Raw genomic sequence first — 25,923 nt, forward strand, 5'->3', positions numbered from 1 at the left:
TTTACTGTTCAAGCCAAGACACAAAACAGGTCATAAACTCTACAAGTTCACTCCCTATGCCACACAGTTGTCAGTATGGAAAAAAACATCATTCTAGTGCATCGTCTGGATGTATGGTAATATGATTATTGATAATAGCACATGTAAAAAGTATATAATGTTACGGTATTGGAATGTTTGCCATAGAATGTAGTATAGGACATAATATCACATTTTATGCTGTCACAAAGCTTGAATTAAGATCAATAAACCAATAATGTACTGCAGTTAACATTCCAACGCCAAGATAAACAAGAGATGTTGTTGTCTCGCCCATACAGCTCCAAACTTCTTCAGAGTGAGAGGCTAGAAGTGTAAGGTGAGAGATATCAAAGCAGCTAACAATAGAGAGGTGGATGGTTGATGTACCTGTGGGTGAATAACACACATGAATAGGTTCCTTATGGGTAGTGTCTTGTCTCAACGCTAATTGCTGTTAAAGTATCAGATCCCATTTTATGGTTATCAAGTATCTTTGATGTTGGATAAAAGTTTTCTAACTAAAACTCAATGGAAGTATTGTGCATGATCTGAACATAAAACCCCTCTGGTCTTATGTTCTGCAACCTAAACTTACATTAACATGTATGCACTCACTAACTGTAAGTCGCTCTGGATAAGAGCGTCTGCTAAATGACTAACATGTAAATGTAAATACCAACATGCTAGTGTGTGACTTATTTAGCCAACTTAGAAAGAATACTTTTAATGGTCTTGGACACTCTTCATACAATGAATAAGAAGTGCATTGTGCCATAACAGACTTTGTCTTCATTATAACCGTGAGGTTCTCATTAGACATCCCTAAATAATTACAGAACCTTCTAATAGCACCGCTGTGCATTTATACGATACATTGAAAATATTAAATAGCCATTGTTAGTCCTCTGGTTTTGATTTATCCAATCATAATCAAACACATAAAACAGAGAACATCCTCCCAGGCTTCCAGGATGGAGGCAGTAATGTATACTGCTGTTATGTCTCAAATCCAACACCTGACACTGGATACCTACTGTATGCAGGTACAATGTGTATACTAAACACTGGTTGGTTTACAGTGTGTGTGGTATCTAGGAAACCATACAGTAAGGAGTTTAGTTTAGCTATAATCCGTCTTTATAGGAAAACTGCTAGAACCACCAAAGTAGCCGACTGTATGTGGTGGAAAATCAGAGCGTCATAAGAACATGGTCAATCTGGTCAATATTTAAGCCAACAGTGGACTCTTACTTCATGATGTTAGAAACAAAAGCAAATGTGTAAACACCTCAAGTAGTTTCTCCTTTTGAGTTAGTGCACTCAGTATGCTGTGTATGCTTATGCTTTAGTGGCTGCATGCATGCTGTGCTTGGCTTGTATGTTGTTGTCATGGTTCCTGTTTACAATGTTCAATGGCTCTGAATGCCAAATATAAATCCTACTGTAAGGCAGCCAAATCAGAGAAATGGATGATTGTAGTGAGTGTCAGGATGCTTGGAGCCTTGCTTATTGGTCTGGAAAGTCAGTTTGGCACTGACATTTTTTTCTCCCTCTTGTTTAAAACACAAACAAACATCCCCCCGAGCAATGCAGTGTCCCATGACCATGACTTGATTGACACCTGCGCCCTATTTTGGGTTCATTGACTATGGAGTCACTGAACCTTCAAATATTGGAGTTCTGATAGTGTGACAGTTCTCTCGCTCTGTCTGTCTGTCTGTCTGTCTGTCTGTCTGTCTGTCTGTCTGTCGTCTGGCTGGTGTTGTCTGTTGTTTGGAAGAGAGAGAGAGGAGAGAGGAGAGAGAGGAGAGGAGGGGGGGAGAGAGAGAGGAGAGAGAAGGAGGGGAGGAAGGAAGCACTTTCTCTGGTTTGAGAGTCCCCTGTAGTGCTCCTTGACTAACAAATTAATGTTTTCAGACAGGAGAAATTGTAATAGGTGCCTTACCCACTAGTTCATCCCAAAAGCACAGTAATAAAGTGGGAGAGAATCAAGTGTTTTATCTGGTCAGGTTCTATCATGGTGGTGCGTGTCCCTGTGTAAAGTGAAGGTTTTGGTTCAGACTGTCTGAAACCTGGACCACCTGGGTCAACATTAATAGCCCTGTCCTCTCCTCACACTGCAGTAATGAAGTATTTATGGGAGGGGTGGATTCAGAGTACCTGTCATTATCACCCATTGATAGATACCTGCCTCGTTCAGAATAGGGGAAGGGGTTGCAGGGAGTCAGTGGGGTAGGGCCTCATTAAAGGGGGTGGGGGCTCAGTGCTCGGTGCAGGGGAGTGGAAGAGATTCATGAAGGATCAAAGACATGGCAGTAATTGCGTCCTGTTTGCTGTTTGAGAGATGAAGGAGCCCCCTGAGAACCTCCTCTTCTAAATACACCTCCTCCCCAAAGCTACAGCTCAGTCACCACAGCGTTATTCACTTTCCCACACTCCTTTGAAGAGCTTGTAGAATTCATATAAAAATGATCACGTATACTTGGTGTGTGTGCTCGTGTGTGCGTGTATGTGTGTATGTGCATACGTGTGTGTGTGTGCGTGTGAGTGAAGAGAATGAGTGTATGTGTGAGTGAAGAGAGCCTCATAAAAATAGTGACATAAGCTACAACGTCAGTAAAATGTCTTACTAGTTGGGTGGCCATTCTTGTGTGAGACAAATCTCATCTAGCCCCTGTAGTGTATGTCAGTGGAAGACCTACACTATGTGTTCCTGAGCCTGTACAGCCAGGAAGGGAGTTTTACAGCATTCCTCATCGCTGGTGCGTCACAGATCCTTGACTTTATTACTGAGGAGGGTACGAAAGGTTCCCATAAACTCTAGCCAGTGTTTCTGGACTGACATTAAAAAAGGGATTAGCCTTCTCTATCTGTTGTGACCTCTGAGTGCATCCACTAATGCATCCAGATCACATACTAGTTCATTCAGTGTTGTGCTGGTGTCATGCTAATATCAATTTCTGAATAGATATAATATAATTGAGAGTGATTGGAATTATAAAATCATTTGTGAAATAGCATGCTTATAGAGTAAAGTAACCCTACTACCGGAACTGTAGGTTTTCATTATGACTGGTCTTCGACGCACATTATAATCCAGCCCTATTATAATCTTTTATAATTATGTCATCTGGAAAGGCTATTGGCCAAACGTACAATATGTTGCTTTAATCCATGATTGCCCTGCCCAACCTGAGGTGAGGTAATACTTTAGTCCAGATGTTCACTGGCTGTGATAGACAGACAGAAGTACTATTTGGGCCATTGGAGCAGTTTCTTGTTATGAAATTCTGTAGCTTATACATATGTAATAACAATATTATCTGAATGATTAAAATGTTAATATCTGTTAAATGTTCTGCACAAATAAAATATGTTGCTACAGTGGTGAATGTGAAGTAGAGCCAGAGGTAATGCTCTGACATTAGCTTTGCAAACAAACCTGAGCCTTGATGATGTTATTTGTGACGGTCTGAATGCATCTGCAGCTCTGGCTTTATAGCTACAATCCTCACACTGCTCAACAGACAACACCCAGATTAACGCCAACAGCATGCCTCTGATTACAGCTGATGCTGGTTTGATCTAGTGTTCAGGTATGTGTTAAGAGTGCACTATGGCAGGGGTACAGTAGGGGTGGGCAGGGAGGAGGAGGGGGGATCCTCTTATGAGACCCTGGCTGAGAGGGAGTGGATCTGAAGCCTGACTGAAGTCCAGTCAACAGTGAAATACAGTAGCATCATGTGATACCCCACCTGGGTCAGACAGCAAGCCTCACACTCGCTATTGTGTGGAGAAATGTAATGTAATGCCATGAATATTGTATGTCTCTCTGTCAAAGGCATCTCTGCTGCTTCTCCCTGTGTGGTTAATGTCAGAGGAAGTTTTAACCCCTGGCCTCAGTCACATTGATTGGGAATCCCCTGACACCCATGGATATGAGCCTAAATCCTTCATGCCCTCCCTGGTTTATGCTGTGTGAGCCCAGCATCTGCTTGGAGTTTTCATCCCATTGCGTAATGCTCCATGCCACCCCTTACCCTACCTACCGTCTCTCTCAAGCACACATGCCCACAAGCGCATGAACACACACACACAGTGATGCATGCATCCACACACACTCACACATACATTGTTTAACATCATCCTGTACTTTTCACTCGTTGCATACAATTAGCAGACTTAGTATTGATTAGGCAAGGCAAAGTCATTTTCTGCATATTTCAATGAAGGAATTGCACATACAAGTTTTGTAAATTATCTTTATTTTAGTATGTCATACACCCTTCATATTTAAGACTCGTCTGTGTGTCCACAAAATCACATTGGACAAGTGCAGAGCACTATCTCACTTCCAACTAGAATTAGCACTTGTGCAGTGTTACAATTAGCATGGTCTATTTGAAGTCTGTTTAGTCTTGCAAACACAAAGGCTTCCATCCCTTATCCAATAATAATCTGACCAATAACACTGAGGTGTGTCATATCCTGGCACAGGTCAAAGGTTTTTTATAGAGAAAAGGCAACAAAATATGTGAATAACTGTAAGTGCATATATTTAAGTGACCAAGTATTTTGACTATGTATTGGGGTAAGCTACATATTAGTCAATACATTTTTGAATAAATTATATTGTGTTGTTCATTGTGGGGATATACTCTGTCCCTGAGTTTTTAGAAGTACAGTAATAATGTAATATAATTGTCAATAGAACTTGAAGCATCCTGGCAATTTATACCAATGACTCGCACACAGGTGGGTTATCCGAGTCCTGACTGTGCATGGAGCTCAGGCCAGTGTCTGAGTCGTCATCGTTGGCATTGCATGTCTTTGAAAGCCCCCTGGCTTGCTCCACCCACTCGCTTTTCGTCTCCAAGGGACGCATCGTTGCTGCCTCAGTAACCACAGAGTTGCAGTCATTGTCCTCGCTTGGTGTCCCGTCGTCCTCTATATCCAATGAGTTCACTTTCTCCAGCAAATCCCGTATCTCCTTTTCTTTCGCCCCCCAAATATCCTGGGTTAGATTCAAATCACTCCTAATAGCCTCCAAATCCGTGTTCAAGCGCAGTCCAATGTATAAACTAGTATCCAGCTGCGTTTTGATCCTATCCTCCTCCAGAAGCAAATCGTTCTCTAATGATGTATCAGCCTCCAGGGCTAAAGTGTCTGTGTGTGTCGCATGGGCTGTTGATACCCACATAGCGGTCTCTCCCGCGCTGGGTTCCACCTCTTTACTTGACAGCTCCTCTTGCCTTCGCTTCATCCACCTCTGGTTCAGTTCCTCTTGGATCTCCACAGTAATGCTGTCCATGAGCGCTTCGTACTCAGCCAATTCATCCTGAAGTCTAATCACCTCCTCACACCGTAGGGCATACTCCTCAAACTGGGCAACAGCCTCCGCCGAGCATTGCTTCTCACCCTCCTGCTTGGAGAGCCCGTCAGGATGCGCATCCACTAAGTATGTGTCCTGCACGTAATTGATCCCATGCATTTTCATTCTGTCAAAATGAACTTTAGCTTCATACCTTTCTATCTCTCTGTCCAGTTCTTTAATTCTCTGGATTTGTTGGCGGATTGTGTGGTCCTGGGATATGACCAGGTGAACCAAAGTTTCCATTTTCTCCCCAGTGGGCGCATCCTTGGACACGGTTTGCGCCCTCTTTTTATTTATTTTATCCAACTTTCTGAAAGCTTTCCTAACAATCCGACGTTGTTTCTCATGTGAAAAGCCCATGGTGGCTCTTGCTGTCCCCTTGTAAACGCACGGGCTCTCCTTGCTGAGCACCACACGCGCCTCTGCGCTCCGGGGTCCATGGTTAGCCAAAGAAGCCTCATTTTTAACCAACACAAACCGCACGTTCTCCTGCTCCTCTCCCCACGCGCCCCAAAGTCGAAGGATCTTTGTTTTATTCGGCAAAATTCTCTCAGATCCTCTCCATTTTTCTACGATGCAATAGGACTGGGGTGATCCGGAGAGCATGGCTGCAGAGACACATTGTTGCAAGTTTTGATCCTCAAGGAGCACATTGACCACATCAGCACAGGTGGTACGCTTTGACAGTCCGGAGACAAGCTTCTCCTCTCGGCAAACCCACACAGATATCTTACTTTTCTCGGACTCCATCATAAACTAAAACGAAACGTTATTCCCCTTTAGAATACCATTCTAATTCCGTTTTTTGAGGAGGGAAACGGATTAGAACAGAGTTTTGTCATTTAAGTGCTAAATGGATTGTACATCCGCATACGTTAGAAGAAAAAGCAACATCCAACATTCTGAGATAAATTGTTCATTTTACGCGTTTCCTCATGTAGTTGTAGCGGTTGGGAAGTCCATGTATCCGCTGTAGCGGTTTGCTCTGTGTCCAAGTAAGCACACTCAACTGCGCCCTTTGCGCGCTGTGCGTACAACTGGAGACTCGCTCTGCTTTGATCACATGACAACTTTACAGTTCCTAAACTCGACAAGTAACACCGCCCATAAAGTTTGTTACTCTCGCAGAGAACCTGATTGCGTATTTTGAGAACCATATATTAATAAAACATGATAACAATAACAACAACACTATTATTCATTAATAACAACAACAAACGACTAATACTACAACTAATCATGATAACAATAATTAAAACAACTATCACATCAATAACAATAGTAGTGATATGTACAATAATAACAATACTTATAATAATACTTGTATAAATGCATGTTTATTATTATTAATATTCATTTATAATAATTTACTGTAGTAAATGTTGATGAATGAGACCCAATGAGTAGGCTTATTCATCCTTAATTTCACCACTCATGTAAACATTTACATTTATAGAGACGTTATGTCACTTCACTGACAAACACCCCAACAAACCGATGGTAAAAGAAAAGCGATTGTATTGATCCAGCTTCGTGGGGTTCCACAGTACATTGCCTCATCTCACTTTTCTATTCCTACATGCTGATCATCAACATCAGTTTAACAACCCAGTGGGAAAAAACTGGTTGAATCAATGTTGTTTCCACGGCATTTCAACAAAAACTATTCAATGTGATGACGTTGAATCAACGTGGGAAACTAATTGGATTTTCTAAGTCATCAATATAAGGGAATTTTGTCTTTTTTTCACCCAACTTTTCATCTAAATCCAATGACATGGTGACATTTTTTGTTGATTTCACATTGAATTCTCGTTAGTTGACAACTCAACCAAATGTAAACCAAAACTAGACATTGAAATGACGTCTGTGCCGAATTGGAACACACTATCTGACACTTAGACGATCACTTCCTGGCTCATTCAGAAGGCAGCGTTCTAACCTTGATCTCGAGGATTTATCTGTAATTACTGAATTAGAGAGAAATCCTGACCCCCTGCTGGTACCTGTCGTGAGGACTGCTACACCATGAATCAAGATCATAGTGGGGTACATTTCACACCCATTATGGGTGTCCAGTATTCTTCCTCTTGTACTCAGATACAGCTGTGTAAAGGCCTCCCTAGAAACACAGGAAGTGTAGTAGTCCAAATCTGTCAGGGCTCTGACCCCTGGGAAGATTACACTGGTGCACCTTGCATGGATTTAAAAATGACTCCAGAATCAGATCCTCTCACACACATGAGCCAGACAGACAGACACACATCTGTTAGATATTATGTGACAGTGTCAGTGGAGAGAGAGGGCATTCTGTAGACGGAGGGGAGTTGTTCTGTGTCTCTGATTATTCAGTAACAAAGCACACTAAGGGAAAAGTGGATACCCCTAGTCAGTTGTACAACTGAATGCATTCAGTTGAAATGTGTCTTCCGAGATTTAACCCAACCCCTATGAAGAGAGGTGTGGAGGGCTGCCTTCGAATCGACATCCACGTCTTCAAGGCCGGGAACAGTGGGTTAACTGCCTTGCTCAGGGGCAGAACTACAGATGTTTACCTTGTCAGCTCGGAGATTTGATCCAGCATCCTTTCGGATACTGGCCCAACGCTCCTACCCGCCAGGCTACCTGCCGAAACTACTGACGTTACAATCGTTACAACTTAAAACCGTTACAAGGTATAACTGATGTGTGTGAGTGAGTGAATGAGAGAGTGAATAGAGATACCTAGGCTCCAGGTTTAAATATGTTAGCACTTTTTACAACAGTGTTACAGAATGAGCATATCAGTGCAACAGCTAAACAACAGTACTGTGGCCTTCAGTCTTTTTTGGGCGGGTCCAATGGACAAGTCTTTCTTTTGATAATGGCTCCATCTGGTGTTAGCTTTCAGTATTATCCATGATAACTGTTCAGCAAAATGGAAAGTGACACATTTTACATTGACACTAATGCTTCATGTATTATTCACAAAATGTTTTCAAATTAAGTGCAACAGTCATGTTAGATGTTATTTTAAAATGATCGAAGCATAGAACTTTAGCTGAGAGAGGGCTGTGCTGTAGGGATAATAACATTGGTTGGCCTAGCGGAACCTTAAGAGCTTTGGGCCAGTAACCGAAAGGTTGTTGGTTTGAATCCCTCAGCTGACTTCATGAAAAATCTGTTGATGTGCCCTTAAGCAAGGCACTTAACCCTAATTCTTCCTGTAAGTAGCTCCAGATAAGAGTGTCTACTAAATGGTCCTCTGTAGCTCAATTGGTTGAGTATAGCACTTGTAACGCCAGGGTAGTGGGTTCGATCCCCGGGACCACCCATACGTAAAAATGTATGCACACATGACTGTAAGTCACTTTGGATAAAAGCATCTGCTAAATGGCATATTATTATTATTATTATTAAATGTAAATAATCTTTACCAAAGAGTGTAGCCTGTGTAAGTGGCTTCATTACTGTTTTTATAGGGGCTTTTTTTGTAAATTGTTGTCCCAGATTATGAAATCTAGTTTGATAATTGAAAATAATGCCACATCACATACTGTAACGAGGCTGGCACCAACGCCCTCTGGTGTGTATCGTGGTTAGTACAGCTGATGTGTTACATCTAATACATTTAAGTATTCATGTGGAGATGCTCAATTTTTTTTTGTATTCTCACTGTCAGTTGTTCACAGAATAAAAAGTAGACCATATTTTTCATGATTTATTTAACTTCAATATTGTATACATACAAAGTATCTAGAAAGCTACAAAATATCTACCACTTTATCAAGAAGGCATCAAAATGTTACGGAGCAAAGACAATACCATATGCAGTAGAGAACACATACGCATAGCAGGTTTTCTTTTCTGTCCCTTGCTCCAATGCTTTACTGTCATGGATATGAAAAGATATCACACTTCTGTACCAAGAAAAGCCAGGATATATACTTTTATACAAAGCACCTTTTTACAAAAAAAATCTCTGCACACAAACCCAATAGTTTTTTTTATGATACTATCTGAACTATGGAAAAGTTCACTTTAAAGCCAACATCTTAAAAATGGTAATAACGAACAAAAGGTACCGGTACCTACATTTAGACGAAATTACAAACAAATAACAACGAGAGCTAAACTGCTGATATGTTTGTGTCGAGATTCCGTTACACATCCATGCTTTATGTCCATTTTGTTCAGAGTGTCCTCTAGACAATTCATCTGATCAATGGCAACAGTCTTCTGGTCCCCAGAGACGTGGGAGGTACAGTCAACTGTTCCAGCCTGGAACTGACATGTCAAATGTACCAGCAGTGTAGCAGTAACAGCATCACCTCCATCTTGGGGCTTGGAATATACCCAAAACGTCATCACAAACCATCGTATACATGTAGAACAGTAAAACAGGAACACCTCAGTAAGTCATTTATAAACATGAACTAGTACACAGGGCAAAATGGAGATAAAAACAGTTAACAAAGAAAATATATGCCTACTGAACTCCAGTCTCCATAGTGGGCTGTAGCAAAAAATACTGAGCAATTGAACCAACTTTGTCTGTATCCACCAGAAACTTTTTCTGCAATGATTCAGAATAAGATATTCCCATAAATAATTTAGTAAGAATCAGGAAACATGTATCTCTTCTTAAGGTAAAGTTGTAAGCCTATGTGACTTCACAGCTGCTGGAACGAGTCACCATCCTCCATTCTATCAGTTGCTGTCTGGTCAAACAGGCCTTTCACAGACTATAACTTTACACACATGAGTAGTACAGGTACTCTTCTTAACAGATCATTTCTTAAAACCAAATTATATTAATATATAATTTATTTGACCATGGATGGACTCACTCACTCACTGTCCCTTGTTATCTATTACAAACCTTCAGCAAGGCAATGTGGTGATTGGTTTCATTACATCTCTTTTTGGTTTAGCAACGCTTAATTCATAATAATTTTGTATTTTCAGAGCTGGAGATTCTAAACCAAAGGCACTTCCATGTTACAGTGCAGGACATGACTAGAGATCGTATCTCTGTATTTTTGGTCTTTCAGAACAGGAAAGGCAACGTCAGTTCTTATTTATGTTAAAAAGTAACTCAGTTTAACTCGTGTTTGTTTGTATATTGGCAAGTGATTTTATATATTTTTTTGTGCATGTTAAAAACAAAATACATTCTTAAAAGTGAACCAAGGCCAGTTTGACACCATACACTAAGGCACTGTACACTGTTACACTTTGGCAGATTGTACTGTAGTAGAATTCCTACAAAATGTGAAAATTAGTCACCCAGTTTAGGAAAAAGATCACAGCTTTAGTGGCATCTTTTGGAATTCACACGTCCGTAACATGTTTAAGGCTCGGAATTGGTGTAGGCCACAGACTCATGGGGTGGTGTGAACGTAGAAGGCAGCAACACTGGCTAGGACTTAGTAGAAATTACACTGCAATGACCAGAACGAAAACAGTAATTAGAAAATGAAAGAAAATCAGAGATTGTAGAAATTACACTGCAATGACCAGAAAAAATGAAAGAAAATCAGAGATTGTAGAAATTACACTGCAATGACCAGAACAATTGAAAGAAACAAATAAAAATAGAAAAATGAAAGAAAATCAGAGATTGTAGAAATTACACTGAAATGACCAGAACAAATGAAAGAAAATCAGAGATTGTAGAAAAAAATGCATAATCTGTTCAGAGGCAATTAAACTGCATACTTAACACAGCCCACTGTCTAAGAAGTGATCCATTTTCTCACGATCATTTCAGGATATCCTAAAACCTTAAACCAAAGCAGATCTGAAAAAAAAACATAAAAGTTAAAATTGTCATGTCCCTAGAAGGGGAAACCAAGTGCTTAGGACAAGGTGACAGTCCACTCAGAGTAGCTAAAGTAGTGCTTTCATGTTTTTAGAATCAAAACCATTTTAATGACCGTCTTCTCAGAAGAGAGGGACTCGTTTGTAACGTAGGACATTGGAACAGGATAGATGTATGGTTTCCTTATTGCAATGTAAGACTTGTAAGCCCTGTCTGAGGCAGAGACACAGGTTGAACTAGGCGTCTGTTGTGTAATCACAGTGCATTCATTCTGCTGTTAGTGTCTAAGACGTGGATTGTCCACAGGGATCGGTATCTTTTTTCCCTGAAAGAAACAGATGTTTTTGTAAAGCAATAACTTCACTATTATGATGCCCACAATCACTTGCCTTCGACTAACTTTCGTGTAGCAATTATTATTATGTTTATTTTTTTTAAATGCTTTTCTTTGGAAAACCTATTGGTCAAGTATATATGTACGGTTTGTATATCTATACCACAGGAGGCTGCTGAGGGAAGAACGGCTCATAATAATGTCCGGAACGGAGCAAATGGAATGGCATCAAACACCTGGAAACCTTGTGTTTGATGTATTTGATACAATTGCACTTATTCCACTCCAGTCGTTATCACGAGCCTGTCCTCCCCAATTAAGATGCCACCAACCTCCTGTGACCTATACACTCACAAATCAACTACAGACAGTAGTTTACAGAACCCATGGGGAAAAAAACGAACATCTTTCTAGTGTTTTCTTAGTGTACATTACAAGTTCAAAGCAGAAAAAGACAACATACACATGTCTGTTGACCAAATGAAACCCAACCAACAGATTCCTTACATACTGCCAATTTTATATGTACATCCTACAAACAAAGATTGACTCGCCATCCTTAAAATGAAGAATTTCTCCTGTATCAAAACGTAGAACAACTGTACCACAATTCACAGCTGCAGTCAAACATCAAATACATACATTAATATACAAAGAAATGAATGACAATAAGATTCACCCAAAATGTGACCGAAAAGCAGTGTATGTGTGATTTTCAGCTAGAGGCACTGCCACTTTGTTTTGAGGTTCTTTAGTCTATGTAAAGGGGAGGATTCAGGGGGGGTTTAGGAGTCTCATTCCTTCACTCAGTCGGTAGATATGATGCTGCGCACCGTGCTCGCTGTTCGACACCTCAAACACACACGCCATACACAGCAGAGTCTCCTGTGTGTCCCTGTTTGTCACCACCTGGAAGAGACGGAGACATCATGTTAGTCATTCGGACCCTAACGCAATCCCACTCCATGTAATGCAATGAGCAGTCTCTGGAGAGGAATCTGAGTCTCAGGAAAATGACTTTCCGATGTAAAAAAGGCCCGACGGACAGATGTCAATCAGCAAACAGTGTGACAAAAACAAGTCAATTTGGAAAATCTAAGGAATTTAAAGGAGCGGGTGAAAAATATGAAACAGACAAAACCAGGGCCGTGTTGAGAGTGCACACCCACACAAGCATTAAAAATAGCTCTCTCTGCAGTGGAGAATAGGACTTTAAGCCCCCATGTGATGGCTAATAACAGGGGTCCCCACCCCCTCTGACTCTCCCCCTCCCTCCCCTCCTCCCTGCAGATAATGAGGCTCCTCACACTGCGTTCCATCCCCTGTGGAATGCGAGGAATGCAGGAGCAGGGAGCAAGGCTCATCTCAGGCCCCAGTCAGAGCTCCTCTTTTCAGGCTCGCTGGAGCCAAAGGAGCCCAGCAGAAAGCCAGGATAAAGGAGAGGGAGGGTCCTAGCCACAGGTTAGAGTAGTGAGAGACTGACTTTTGTAATTGGCTGCTTTAGGAAGCAGTAATAGGACATACAGGACACGACAGGACATAACGCTTACCAATAGGATGGTGAAGTTCTCCAGGACACTGTTCATCATGTATTTTTCAGGCAGGTGTTTGAGCTTGTGGATAAAGTTGATCATGTATTCACACATGGGAGACCGGCTTATCCTGTACACAAAACGTCCGTTTTCAAACCGGGCATACTCCGTCTGGGGAGAGAGAACCAACATCCAGAAATGTGTGACACATACTGTATACCTTCCCTATATCAGCATCGAACATGTCACCCTCCCTAGGAGAGGGGGTGACCTTGACAATTTATTGTTAAAACGAGAGGCCGCCTGGATCTTTAATTTAAAGACCCTTGCTCCCTTCGGTCTCATCGTAGAGTTTGATCTGAAGCCGTTCCTGTGAATATTGTGTTTTTGCTATACATTGTAAATAATGTGTTTGTAGGCGTATATGCTGTAGACTAATTGTATCTATGATCGTATGTAATCCATTCATTTTATATGTTCTACTTATATTTGTAAATCGACAAATAAAATCATGCCACAGCTGGCCATGATTACAGACACCTGTGTGTCCTTCCAAACGATATAAACTAGTGACCCGCAGTGTTTGTCATTATACCCTGATGAAGACAGCTTGGTGATAAACGTTGGTAATCAATGATTGCATCTGAACTCCTAGTATGCTGCTCTCCTTTTCTTTTGAAGTGTTCTACTCTGCTAGCCAGCACCTCACCTAACCAGGTGTTCTACACTGCTAGCCAGCACCCTCACCTAACCAGGTGTTCTACTCGGCTGCCACTCACCTAACCAGGCGTTCTACTCTGCTAGCCAGCACCTCACCTAACCAGGCGTTCTACTCTGCCTAGCCAGCACCTCACCTAACCAGGTGTTCTACTCTGCTAGCCAGCACCTCACCTAACCAGGTGTTCTACTCTGCTAGCCAGCAACTCACCTAACCAGGTGTTCTACTCAGCTAGCCAGCACCTCACCTAACCAGGTAGTTCTACTCTGCTAGCCAGCACCTCACCTAACCAGGTGTTCTACTCCGCTAGCCAGCACCTCACCCTAACCAGGTGTTCTACTCCGCTAGCCAGCACCTCACCTAACCAGGTGTTCTACTCCGTAGCCAGCACCTCACCTAACCAGGTGTTCTACTCCGCTAGCCAGCACCTCACCTAACCAGGTGTTCTACTCCGCTAGCCAGCACCTCCACCTAACCAGGTGTTCTACTCCGCTAGCCAGGCACCTCACCTAACCAGGTGTTCTACTCCGCTAGCCAGCACCTCACCTAACCAGGTGTTCTACTCCGCTAGCCAGCACCTCACCTAACCAGGTGTTCTACTCCGCTAGCCAGCACCTCACCTAACCAGGTGTTCTACTCCGCTAGCCAGCACCTCACCTAACCAGGTGTTCTACTCCGCTAGCTTCAGCACCTCACCTAACCAGTGTGTTCTACTCCGCTAGCCAGCACCTCACCTAACCAGGTGTTCTACTCCGCTAGCCAGCACCTCACCTAACCAGGTGTTCTACTCCGCTAGCAGCACCTCACCTAACCAGGTGTTCTACTCTGCTAGCCAGCACCTCACCTAACCAGGTGTTCTACTCTACTAGCCAGCACCTCACCTAACCAGGTGTTCTACTCTGCTAGCCAGCACTCACCTAACCAGGTGTTCTACTCTGCTAGCCAGCACCTCACCTAACCAGGTGTTCTACTCTGCTAGCCAGCACCTCACCTAACCAGGTGTTCTACTCTGCTAGCCAGCACCTCACCTAACCAGGTGTTCTACTCTGCTAGCCAGCACCTCACCTATCCAGGTGTTCTACTCCGCTAGCCAGCACCTCACCTAACCAGATGTGCGCTTCTTCCGCCTCCACATATACTGATATCAACAGGTGACTGAATATGTAATTTACAGATATTATTATATATTTTTTTAACAATAAGACTGATTGAGTACCCACCTCCACCTTCTCGACCACCTGCTTGCCAAAGGAGCACACCTTAGTTGAGCAGGTGATTGTCATGTTCTCAGAGCTCTCATACTGACTGGTCACTCCATAGAAAGACCCCGCTTCATCCTCTATGTTGCAGTTCAAGTCAGCCTGGGAACCACAAATAACACAATATTAGTCGTTGGTAAGACAGAAATGTGTCTCATTTGTTCATCCATATGAGGTGAGAGAAATGTGTTTTAGAAAAAAAAATGGCCATCATCACAATACTGCCCTCTAGTGAGAGGGCAATCAGATGAAGATTTAAAGGGATGCAGAACAGAGTTGTATGTAAATGCACCATGCAATGGAAAATTGTTAGTGTAGATTGAAAGTCGTCACTTATCTCAAATAAATAACGACCTAAACCTGCAAATATATTACCATCTAGCTGGGCATCAGTGATCACGTGAATGGACATTCTTAAATAAATAACACACTTCTTAGCCACCTCTGAATGACTATGTAAATGTAATCCATATTTGGAACTAGATTATAAAGGAGATTAAATGAAGTTATGTTAAGGGACTGATTCATGCTAGTGAAAAGGAGCAGTTCTCCGAGGGCAGCTCTCCAGGCCCAGGACATCATGTTCATTATGGGGACAAAAAGAGCACATCTCCTTCTATAGCATCCTCCTCCTTCATTAGTCAAAGCAGTTACACTTTAATTATTGTGCAGATTGTGCCTTTCATTTGAAATTCAGATTGGCCGGTCACTTCAAAAGGAATTTGAGCGGGCTGTTCTGGCTGCCATGGCGAGCCCCACTTTGTTGGCTGCCGCTAGTTAGCATTTTCCATTGGGGTAAAATACATGCAATGTTTAAACAGCCATTAAGAGTGTAACCAGGTCACTCCATTGTTTTTAGATATTACACTGAATTAGCGAGCCCTTTGATCACAAGCTCTCCTGCTATGCGAGGCCAAATATAGCAACATGCATTCTGCAGCCATCTACAGTGTTAAGCCTCTGATTAAACCCACTGGAGATTAAACCAAACAAATCCTGTTTTCTCTGGGTTGTAAAACAGGAAATGCTTTATTCCACAGAAACAACATGAGAAATTATATACAATATATCTTTATGGAGATACTAATGTAGAACAAAATGCATAAAATACTCACCAGTTTCATTTCACAAGCTAATTAATAGTAAGTAATTCTGTGAACATATTTGGTTAAATATCTGTGAGTTTATTTTTCTTTCCACAATACAGTATCTTCTCCATATCTTTTCTTTACCTCTTTCCTCATGCAAACACACAGGCCTACTGTTCACACTCAAGTGCTATTCAGTCACCAGACCAGTGCCGATACTTAGCAACATGACACTCACCCAAAATTTTATGAGGAAGAAGGAATTCTGGGGACCCTTGCCAAAGAGCTCCTTCAGTCCTCCTTTCTTTTCAGGGAATTTGTCATAAATCTGACGAATGTCCACTGACTCCAGCAAGGCATCGCTGTAGGAGTGGTTTGTCTGTCCGATGTGCACAAAGAGGTGCTTGTTGTACTGAAAGAGAGTAAACAGGAGGATCTTACAGGGCTAATATCAAAAAGACACATTTGTAAATCATCAAAAAATGCTTTTGAGTATTGATCTCTCATGCAGAAGTTGCAGTTTTATTGCTGTTCTGTTTTCAATAACTGTAAAACATCTGGCTGACTGAGATCCTCAGAAAAACTATTGTAATTTACAGTACCAGTCAGTCTATTCTCCATGGTTTATGAGATATAAAAATATAGATAAGATATATAGTCATAAGACAAAAAGGAGGAATGCCAGCAAATCCGGGAATATCTTCACAATTAAATCTGTACTATTGTCCTAATGCTCTTGTTGTGAGAGAATCAAATCTTATCATGAGGGTTATTTCAAAGTCACTGTTGCCCTTTACTTCAGTACCAGACTGCTGCATGGCCTCTCCAGCCTAGCCTTCAGGCCATGTAACCATCTCAAATATTCAGCTAAATGCAAGATTAATGGCTGTTGTCATGCGATATCAATAGCAAAATAAAATTCTCGGGGGAATGCAGACAAACCAAGACAGATCGCTCACGTCCAAACCAAACAATAAAGAATGTGAGGCATGAGTTTAGGGCTGCTGGTCTGTGTGCCTTTTCACATGATGTGACATGGGTCTGTGGACCCTTACTTTCCCTAATCCCAGTGTTCTGTGTGTGTGTAAGGTCGGTCAGAACTAGTGAAGGGAATTCAATCTAGTGTGTGCATTCATTCTCGTCTCTTTGATCCTCGGCAGTGTGCAGCTAGACCCTCTGTGTGTTGAGAGGGGGCCAGAACTGGGTGATAAGAGCTGGAAATGACTGACAGCTATGTCTCATGAGAGTGGCCACGAATACAGACAATACCCTCCCTATCTTGACATGCTTTTACATGCTTTCATGAAAAAGAAGAGCTATAAGAGCTTGCCGGTATTTTTTCCCTCAACATTAAAACCCCATAAAAAACCTGAGGTAGTGCCATTCTGGATACAGTGAATAGGTCAGTGGCAGTGTGTAGTGGTGTAGTGTGGTGATGAGTAGCCTGGTAGAGTGGTAAATACAAGATACATATAATACATATGCAGAGTGGGTGATGAGTAGTGGCAGGTAGCTTAGTGGTTAAGAGCGTTGGGCCAGTAACCAAAAGGTTGCTGGTTCGAATCCCCGAGCTGACTAGGTGAAAAATCTGTTTGTGCCCTTGAGCAAGGCACTTAATCCTAGTGGCTCTGGATAAGAGCGTCTGATAAATTTAAATGAGTATGGGGCTCTGATACTCACTGAGTCTTGGTCTCTCTGCTGCTCCAGGAAGGCAGAGAACTCCACCAGCCGGAGCTTGGATGTTCCGATGGAGCGGCCATGCCACGCTGGGACTGTGGGGACTGGGGCTGACGTGGGCTCATAGCCTGCATCACAACCACCATGAGTAACACTCAGATGACACAACTCTCTCTCTGAGATATCATCAAATTGAGTTTTATCTCCATAACTTATTATAATGTCTGATTTTAAACAACGCTATTGGTCTACTTATTAAGACACATTTAGGAAAAAGGAAATTGGTTGTAAGCATGAGTGAAAGCCTTACTTGAAATCGTTGTTGTTACTGCCGGCTGGATGGGATATGCTTGTTGGGTGAACGGCTTGATGCTAAAACAGAGGGAGGAGCCCATTAGAAAAATGCAATGGTCTGGAACTTCTACAGAGCAACATATTGAACATATTACTACTGACAAACAGTGAGGAAGAAAGAAGGCTGACTGAAGTATTTGTACGAGTATTTGTATCTCTGGAACATATAGATCCTTCAACTGCTGCACCCACAAAGAAAATATTGGCGAGTACGTGACAAGGAGAGCGACAGTGATGGAGAGAGTGAGAGGAACAGCAAGAGGGTGACAGAGAGAAACAGAGAGGGGGAGAGAAACAGAAAACAGTCACGTTGCATGTTTTCTGAGAATAGAACACGATACTCACTCTTGTGATGATCCAGGTTGGGCTGTCGATATCATGCCCTGCCAAAACTAGAGAATTAGATAAATCAATGCACAACAAAACATCCAAACACAAATCCCAAAAAAATACTTCCAAGCAGCACAATTAATACATGTAGTTATCTCGACTACCATTTGTTTTGATTGTGTGCTTATCAGATGTGGTCAGTTTCCATAAAGCCCTGATGTGTGTAATGTGATTTGGATGGGACGTCAGCTGTGTTGGCTCTGTGGTGTGTTGGTCTGAGTGGACCGATAGTGAGTTGCCGGCAGGCCTCTTACCCCTGCCGCTCCGGGGAAGGCTGGGCGCGGGATGCCTGGCAGGCCCAGTTTGTTGTGGATGGCAGTGGCAGAGACGATCTGAGCCGAGGACATGGAGGCCATGCTCTGGAGGGCTTTGTCCTTCACGGTCTGATCCTTCAACGGCAGTCACAAAAGGCTTAGCACTCACAGAGGGCAAGATGGGGGACATAGAACAGTAATAACAACAGCCACGCTTCTAAACACACATCATCGCCTCCAACAATGACGGACAGCATGCATGTTAAAAGCAAACATATTGTGGCAGCCATTAAAGAAGTGGATTGTTTCAAAGGAATGTGCCACAGAGTAAAGTGAGAATTGAATTACTGTATAAAATGGTAAGTGCGGGTATTCACTTAATAAAAGCAAGTTTCCTCGATGACTAATCTATCACTAACACACTTCCTACCATATAGAATAGGTAATATATTGGAGTGAGTAATAATAAATCCTTTCTCTGCTATTCCTTGAATATAACATAATTCAATAGTTCTTATGTCAAGGATGGATTTGTCTGCCTGCCAGAACACAGTTAACCATACAAAGAGAATTACTAAAGTAAGTCCGAAGGACGAAAGCTTTGGTTAAGAGTTCCTTTCATGGCTCCTCTCACTACATCCCTCCACTCTTCTCCTTATGAGAAAGGCTTCAGCTCAATACAGTACATGAGGACTACTCTCAGCCTTTGCATATCAGAAATGTAATGTTGATATCAAGAAAGATTTAATGAATCGATAGCAGGAGTAGGGAGTTAGTGTCTGAGGGAACGGTGGAGAAATACTCCCTTCATCAGTTCCACTCAGAGGTCTACTGTATACCATCCAGCTAAACCCTATCTATTGCATTCCTTTTCTACTGGGTGTTAACGCAGCAGCAGCACAAACACACAGAAATGTCGTTTCTTATCCCAACACAAGTAGAGTACTTAGCAGTATACAGTATGTCTTCTGACCCATCCCTACAGAACTAGGATCCCCATGAGAACACATGCAGAAGCTGAGGGTCAGCATGCTGGCAAGAGCTGTACAGTATCTGTAGGTGGAGTGGTGTGAAGCTATGATAGAGGCCCACAGACTAGACAGTCACTGGGCTGCAGCAGCAGCTATGGTACTATAGCAGAAGCAAAGATACTCAACCAGCTGACAGGTCTGGCAAGAGCAGAGCCAGGAGCTTGGGCGGATAATTGATACTTACCATGCTTGTAACCTGAATGCAAACAAACAAGGTTTTATTGTAATTTTATAATCCCTCTGGACAACAATCCTGCAATAGCAAGATGTAACAATTTATGTTTTATCAATCAGCATTTTGATTTCAATGACCCAACATACAATACCTTGATAACAAAGAGCATTTATAGAAATCACTTCAATCAATTTGACAATGAAGGTTTCAGTTAATCCGATTTGATTAATCAAATTTCACATAATGCTTGTAAAATTATATGATTTCAATTGAATCATATATATAATATCCTTTGGTCATAACAAACATTTTTGAAAACCCGGACTGACAAAATACCATTGTTAAATGGTATAAAATATTCAAATGTGTATTCAAATAAAACTGCAGTTTCAAGTATTTATGCCATGTCCTCTGTCAAAACATTACACTGAAAGAAAGTGTCGGTACAGGAACCTCAAGAGTAATTAATCAACTAGCACTGCTGTCACATTGAAACTTGGATACGTCAATGAATAATAATGTGGGGTGGGACATTTTGGAGAATGTGGTGGACTTGGAATGTCTGAGGATTTGATCACTATGGTCAGCTATGGTTTGAGAGAAGTAGCACAGAGAATGGCACCATAATGACTGTCATTTCACTCAACATGTTTCAGATAAGAAAAGAGACAGAGCAGATTTACAGCGATGTTCCCTGTAAATGGAGGGGGGCGCATGCCTTTCTCTTTGCTGCTGATCTCTAATTTGCTTTAGATGAGAGTAGACAGAGACCCATACAAAAGATGGCTGTTTTAACTCAGACAGCCGCACTGTGCCTGAAAGACCAGGCATTCACAGCTGGCTGATACTCACTCACTCACACACACACACACACACACACACACACACACACACACACACACACACACACTAATGAGGGGTCATTAATCCATCTGAACACTGGGAACAGGGGAAACGTGTGAAAGTCAAAAGATGTAGTCATCCCCTCATAAAGATAAGAAAGAAAGAAATCTGGCAACCCTTAAGGTCTTTAAACACACATACATTACCAAATGACCCTTGTAAAAATACTTTGAATTACAGGTACATTTATTACAAGATTACACCTTTCACAATAAAAAAAATTTCAGAAGACATTTTGGAAAGGGTATATTTGGTGTTAGCCCATGATTTTCAACACATTACTATTGGTAAAATGAGTCACAGAGGAAGAATGTAATAGGACAGCTACACACAGAGAAAGGAAGGCAACTGATAGCCATGTCAATGTGATAGCTTAAAGTTATCAATATGGAGGGAGTGCGCAACAGCAGAGAGGGCAGATGAGATGCTGCTTCCTCATGGTCTTAACTCAGCACTGACAGGGGAAGATGATTAGGTTAAAACAGCAAAATAAAGAGGCAAAGGTTTTTTCATAGACCACCCTTAGTCTTTGAACCTAAACCCTTTTAACATGCAGCACATCAGTGGCTGATACTGTGTCTGCTTATGACATGTAAACAGACTTCTGCTGATGACCTCTGAACTCCAGCTCTCAGCCACTCACCAACAGCCAATGCATCTTGCCAACATGCTTTCCCACATACAGTACAGATAACACCAGTACCAACCTCTGATTCTGGTTCACATTGTCATGCCAAACAGAAAGAAAGGAGCAACAAAGTCTACGAACTATGAGTGCATTTGCTTTGAGGGTTTTAGAAGGATCCAACGTGGTTGGGCTCATTTTCATTTAACTGTAGAAAATGCTGACATTGCCTTTAGGATGTCTGGGCTAACATTAACATATTTTTCTTGGCAAAAATTACAGAAGAAAGTGAAATTCTTTAAGCTCTTTTTGAGCGTGTTCACTCTGAGCTCTGTGGAACAGATTTAGAATATTTGCGAGCCTTGCTCTCATGAGAATATTGAATTTCTCATTCACATTATATCTAACACTTTGCTATTTTCAGACTTGCATTACGGACACTAGTAATAACTATATTGTATATTTTTCACAAACGTAAAATTAATTTCTTAAGTATTTAAACAGATCCTTACAATTGTTTTCAAAGCAAATGCACTTATTGTTCAATGACAATAAAGAAAATAGAAATAAAACACTTAGTGAGAGATGGTGTGTGTGTGTGTGTGTGTGTGTGTGTGTGTGTGTGTGTGTGTGTGTGTGTGTGTGTGTGTGTGTGTGTGTGTGTGTGTGTGTGTGTGTGTGTGTGTGTGTGGGGGAGTTATATTATGAATTCTAATCATAAGCAGGATCTAGGCTACGGGAATCAGAGCGTCAGGCATTCACTCTGTCACCACGGGAAACAGGAAGTAAGATGACGCACAGCAACCACAAGCCCAAAAGCAGAAAAGCGCATACCTTTAGCTTGGAATGAAACTCACGAGATTTCCTTCTGGCAAGAACCTGAATGTGACTAGACACCTGCGGGGTAGGGGAGGGGAGGAAAACAAAGGAACAGCCTGTAACCATGGCGATGAAAAGCCCCCCTGCAACTGGGCAAAGCCAGACGTACCTTGATGGCAGCTGAGATTTCTCGAACTTTCTTTCTTGCTAAGACCTGTATGTGACTAGACACCTCCATTTTTTTAAACAAAAGAAGAGAGAAAAAAACAAGAAAACCAAAAATACAAAAAGGATTACACATCTCTTTGTTGAGAACACTTCAGGGGGATTTGAGCTGCCCAATAGGATAATAGAAGCATCTCCAAGCCACACACCAAGCTCACAGCCACAAAGCATTGTGTTGCCTGTTGTTGTCACTTAAGTGAGCTGATTAAGAAGGATGCAGGCCTCTTTAGCACACATTAACAGGGCGCAGATGTGATCGACTGTGTATTGAATGAGAATCGGCCAGTCTTGTATTCTTAAGGGAGCCGGATAAGGCGTTTCAGAGGCCCATGCTGCTTTCAACATTCAGACAGACTTGGAAATATGTAATGCTTTTGTATAAAATATTCAGTAGTGTAAATGGTTGGCTATAGTAAGATAATGTGTGGTCAGTCTGTATTTCTGATGGGGGGAGAGACGAACGCTTGGTCTGAGGGGGATTTCCTTCTCTGCTCTCGGTCTTAATCAGGCCAATCACACACAAGTGGCTGTTGAGGCAGTTCACCGGGGAATGATCAACGCCTAAAAGCATGTCTGTTAATAGGGAGAGCAGGGTGATGGGGAAGTGTGAAGTACTCCGTTCCAGCTCACCAAAATAAGATTACAATTAAAATTCAATCTGACATTCCTTATTTTAATCAACCATTTTCCTGATATTGTTTGCTATAGTCTCACATACAGAACAGAGCTCTTTAGTTAGAACAGTGAATGTGGAAGTAATCATAATATTTTAATTTAGTTAATTTGAGTTAATTAACTCAAATAAATTACAATGATTTCTGATTGAGACTGATTTCTTAACATCTCATCACTTCAATCATTAAATATAAAATAGTTGTGTGTTTTGGTTGTATCATAAATTCTATTACAGCAGGAAAACAACCCTCTATCTTGTGTGATTCCCCATTGAGAGAGTGAATTACAGAGACATAGCACACATTACCTTTCTTTAGCTGGCTGATCAATTTCCACCCAGCTATAGAGTGCCAGTCTGGACACAGGGGTGTTTATCATGGACATACGAGCCAGTGGTCATGAGCATGACTTCCTGCTCAACCAGACTGATGGACCACATGGCCAGACAGCTTCCCACCAACTGATATTATGGGAGCTTATAGACAACCTCTATTTATATCTACAGTCTGTTGCTTACATCAACTGGAAACTTCTAACAGACAAAAATTATGTTGGTATTAATCAATGTCCTATCATCCATGTCCTAATCCAGTTTCTGTTGTGATTATTTAAAAACACTAAATAAATTTTTTACAACAAATATTGAGTAATGTATCCCTCTTATAACACACTCTTCCAGACGGAACGATGGTCTTATAGTTGCGTTACTGTAATGTGAGGGTGTCCAAGTCAGTGTGTGTGTTTGTGTGTGTGTGTGTGTGAGAGCTTTTGCAGGATAACTGTAAGAAGACTGAACACATCCAGGGTATGGTAAGACAGCCTCCCATCAGACAAAGCAGGCAGCAAAGCTCCATGCAACTGTGAGTGTGTGTGAGTGTGTGTGTGTGTGTGCCCTGTGTTCTCTCCAGCAGAAGCACAGGCAGTAGTCACATTCAGGTGTGATGGCCTTCTTCAGTTTAACATGCCATGCAAACATATCCGCTCCCCTCTTACCTGCTTCCTTGTCCTCGTCTTACCAGTCCGTAGCTTGATGTATCGGGCTATCAGCTCATTCCGACCTGCAGAAAGCACACAGAAAGGAGAGAGAAAGGTTAGCACAAAATAAGCCATCATTGAGATCCTGGACTTCAGTGTGCTCCTTTCAATTTACAATGACACAAATAAAGCACACAATAGTCAAATATGCATCATACTGTATAATCATCAAACATTTACATCTCACTATATATATCTCGACAAACAAACAAACAAAAATCCCATTTAAATGTAAAAGCGGCATGTTTCATTAGCATGAGAAAGCCTTACAACAAGCATACAGCCTTTCAAATTCATCTAATTTAATCCCATTCTCTTCAAAGCCTCACGATATGAAAGGAAACAGATCCAGACATTCATACTGTTACTGTAAATAATGGCAAAGGAAATATATTAATTTAAGCAGTGTTGTTCTCTAAATGATAATTAAAGCATGGGCTTTGTAGTGATTTCCAATTAATGGCAGCTCTAAACATTCTTCTGCCCTCAGCTCGCCTCTAATTGCTGCAGCGAGGCACACTGACCCCGGATTAGCCTTTTCATATGGTAATAATATACTGCCACCCCTAAACTATTACACAAATTATAGGTAAGGAGCCACTCTAATGATGTGTCCAGCTGAAGGCAACTAATGCCATGGACCTACTTCTCTCTCCCATGTAATGCAACACGTCCTTTAAACAACTAAACCAGCTTTTTTTCTCCAGCTCAATTAAAGGCCTTGTCTTGATATTTCACTTAGCATCATCAATATATAACGGTACATTTGCTACGGAGCAGCGACTGTGTTCTCAGAATAGAAAAACTACAACATTTCCTGTGAAAGGCAGTGGATGGACCACCTAATGCAGATGCTGCACATGAGGATGGTGAATAAAGTGAAGTATAGAACAAGCGTAGTGGAGGTGGTTATTGAGGCGATGGCAGGCAGGTCTGGGTTGTTAGGCTGGAGATGTATGTGCTGCCTGTTGTTTGTGTAGTGTCACACCGAGGCAGCCAGGCTGAAGCCTCCACCTGTTGTGAACCCAGTGCTCTGTTCAGGTGTGTCAGATGAAAGGAGGGCCAGTCTGGGTATTGCCCCTTGAGTTACTGCCATTAACAACACCTGGCGAGGGGGTGTTTTTTTTTCTCTCTCTCTCTCTCTCTCTCTCTCTCTCTCTCTCTCTCGCTCTCTCTCGCTTTCTCCCTCAGTCTTATTCTTGGATGCCAGAGGGGTTTGGATGCCAAGATGTTTGCTTTCACTATTTTATCAAATGTATTAGCCCCTAGTTTCACTACTGGCTCTATATATAAGCATTTCAAATGTTCAGTTTCTTTTGAAAGAAGACACCCTGATGTAGCAGATTTACCAGTGCCTTTTCAAAATAGCAAATTTAAATCAACACAGTGAAAAAACGGAAGAAATTAAGTAAACACATTTTGTGTAGCGCAACACCTTGCTCCATGTGTCTGCCACACCCAGACAGGTGTTGCTCTGCTATGTGACGGGGGCTGGGGATTGTTGTAGGCGGGGCACCATGAGGAGGGGTGTGGCGAGAGTTGTGACCCAAGTCTCACCTCCTCACAAGGAGCATTTAGGTAAGGCCAGGGTGACTGAACCAGGTCTCCTTCCCCTGGACAAATAAACATCA

At 41.9% G+C, this 25,923-nt stretch overlaps 2 protein-coding genes across 2 annotated transcripts in view; both read right to left on the minus strand.

Moving 5' to 3' along the window:
• Window positions 1-4,274: 4,274 nt before the first annotated feature.
• On the minus strand, window positions 4,275-6,437 carry LOC121559476 (ras association domain-containing protein 10). Its single transcript, XM_041872719.1, has one exon. The coding sequence runs from the start codon at window positions 6,146-6,148 to the stop codon at window positions 4,754-4,756; it is 1,395 nt and encodes a 464-aa protein (XP_041728653.1). The 5' UTR covers window positions 6,149-6,437; the 3' UTR covers window positions 4,275-4,753.
• A 5,869-nt stretch (window positions 6,438-12,306) lies between these two features.
• LOC121559481 (transcriptional enhancer factor TEF-1-like) overlaps window positions 12,307-25,923 on the minus strand; it is a 52,593-nt gene continuing 38,976 nt past the window's right edge. The window contains exons 4-15 of the mRNA XM_045213823.1: window positions 24,251-24,315; window positions 22,527-22,589; window positions 22,373-22,435; window positions 20,020-20,031; window positions 18,805-18,939; window positions 18,506-18,552; window positions 18,117-18,178; window positions 17,810-17,934; window positions 16,368-16,541; window positions 15,003-15,143; window positions 13,083-13,235; window positions 12,307-12,441 (exon numbers count right to left, since the gene is read on the minus strand). Of these exons, the coding sequence (XP_045069758.1) occupies window positions 12,307-12,441; window positions 13,083-13,235; window positions 15,003-15,143; window positions 16,368-16,541; window positions 17,810-17,934; window positions 18,117-18,178; window positions 18,506-18,552; window positions 18,805-18,939; window positions 20,020-20,031; window positions 22,373-22,435; window positions 22,527-22,589; window positions 24,251-24,315 (1,175 nt within the window). The remainder of the gene's footprint in view (window positions 12,442-13,082; window positions 13,236-15,002; window positions 15,144-16,367; window positions 16,542-17,809; window positions 17,935-18,116; window positions 18,179-18,505; window positions 18,553-18,804; window positions 18,940-20,019; window positions 20,032-22,372; window positions 22,436-22,526; window positions 22,590-24,250; window positions 24,316-25,923) is intronic.

Source organism: Coregonus clupeaformis, unplaced genomic scaffold, assembly GCF_020615455.1.
Source record: "Coregonus clupeaformis isolate EN_2021a unplaced genomic scaffold, ASM2061545v1 scaf0159, whole genome shotgun sequence".
NCBI classification, from domain to species: domain Eukaryota; kingdom Metazoa; phylum Chordata; class Actinopteri; order Salmoniformes; family Salmonidae; genus Coregonus; species Coregonus clupeaformis.

Excerpts from the sequence above, each read along its gene's own strand:
- LOC121559476 (XM_041872719.1), bottom strand. The coding sequence starts at position 6,148 with ATGATGGAGTCCGAGAAAAGTAAGATATCTGTGTGGGTTTGCCGAGAG.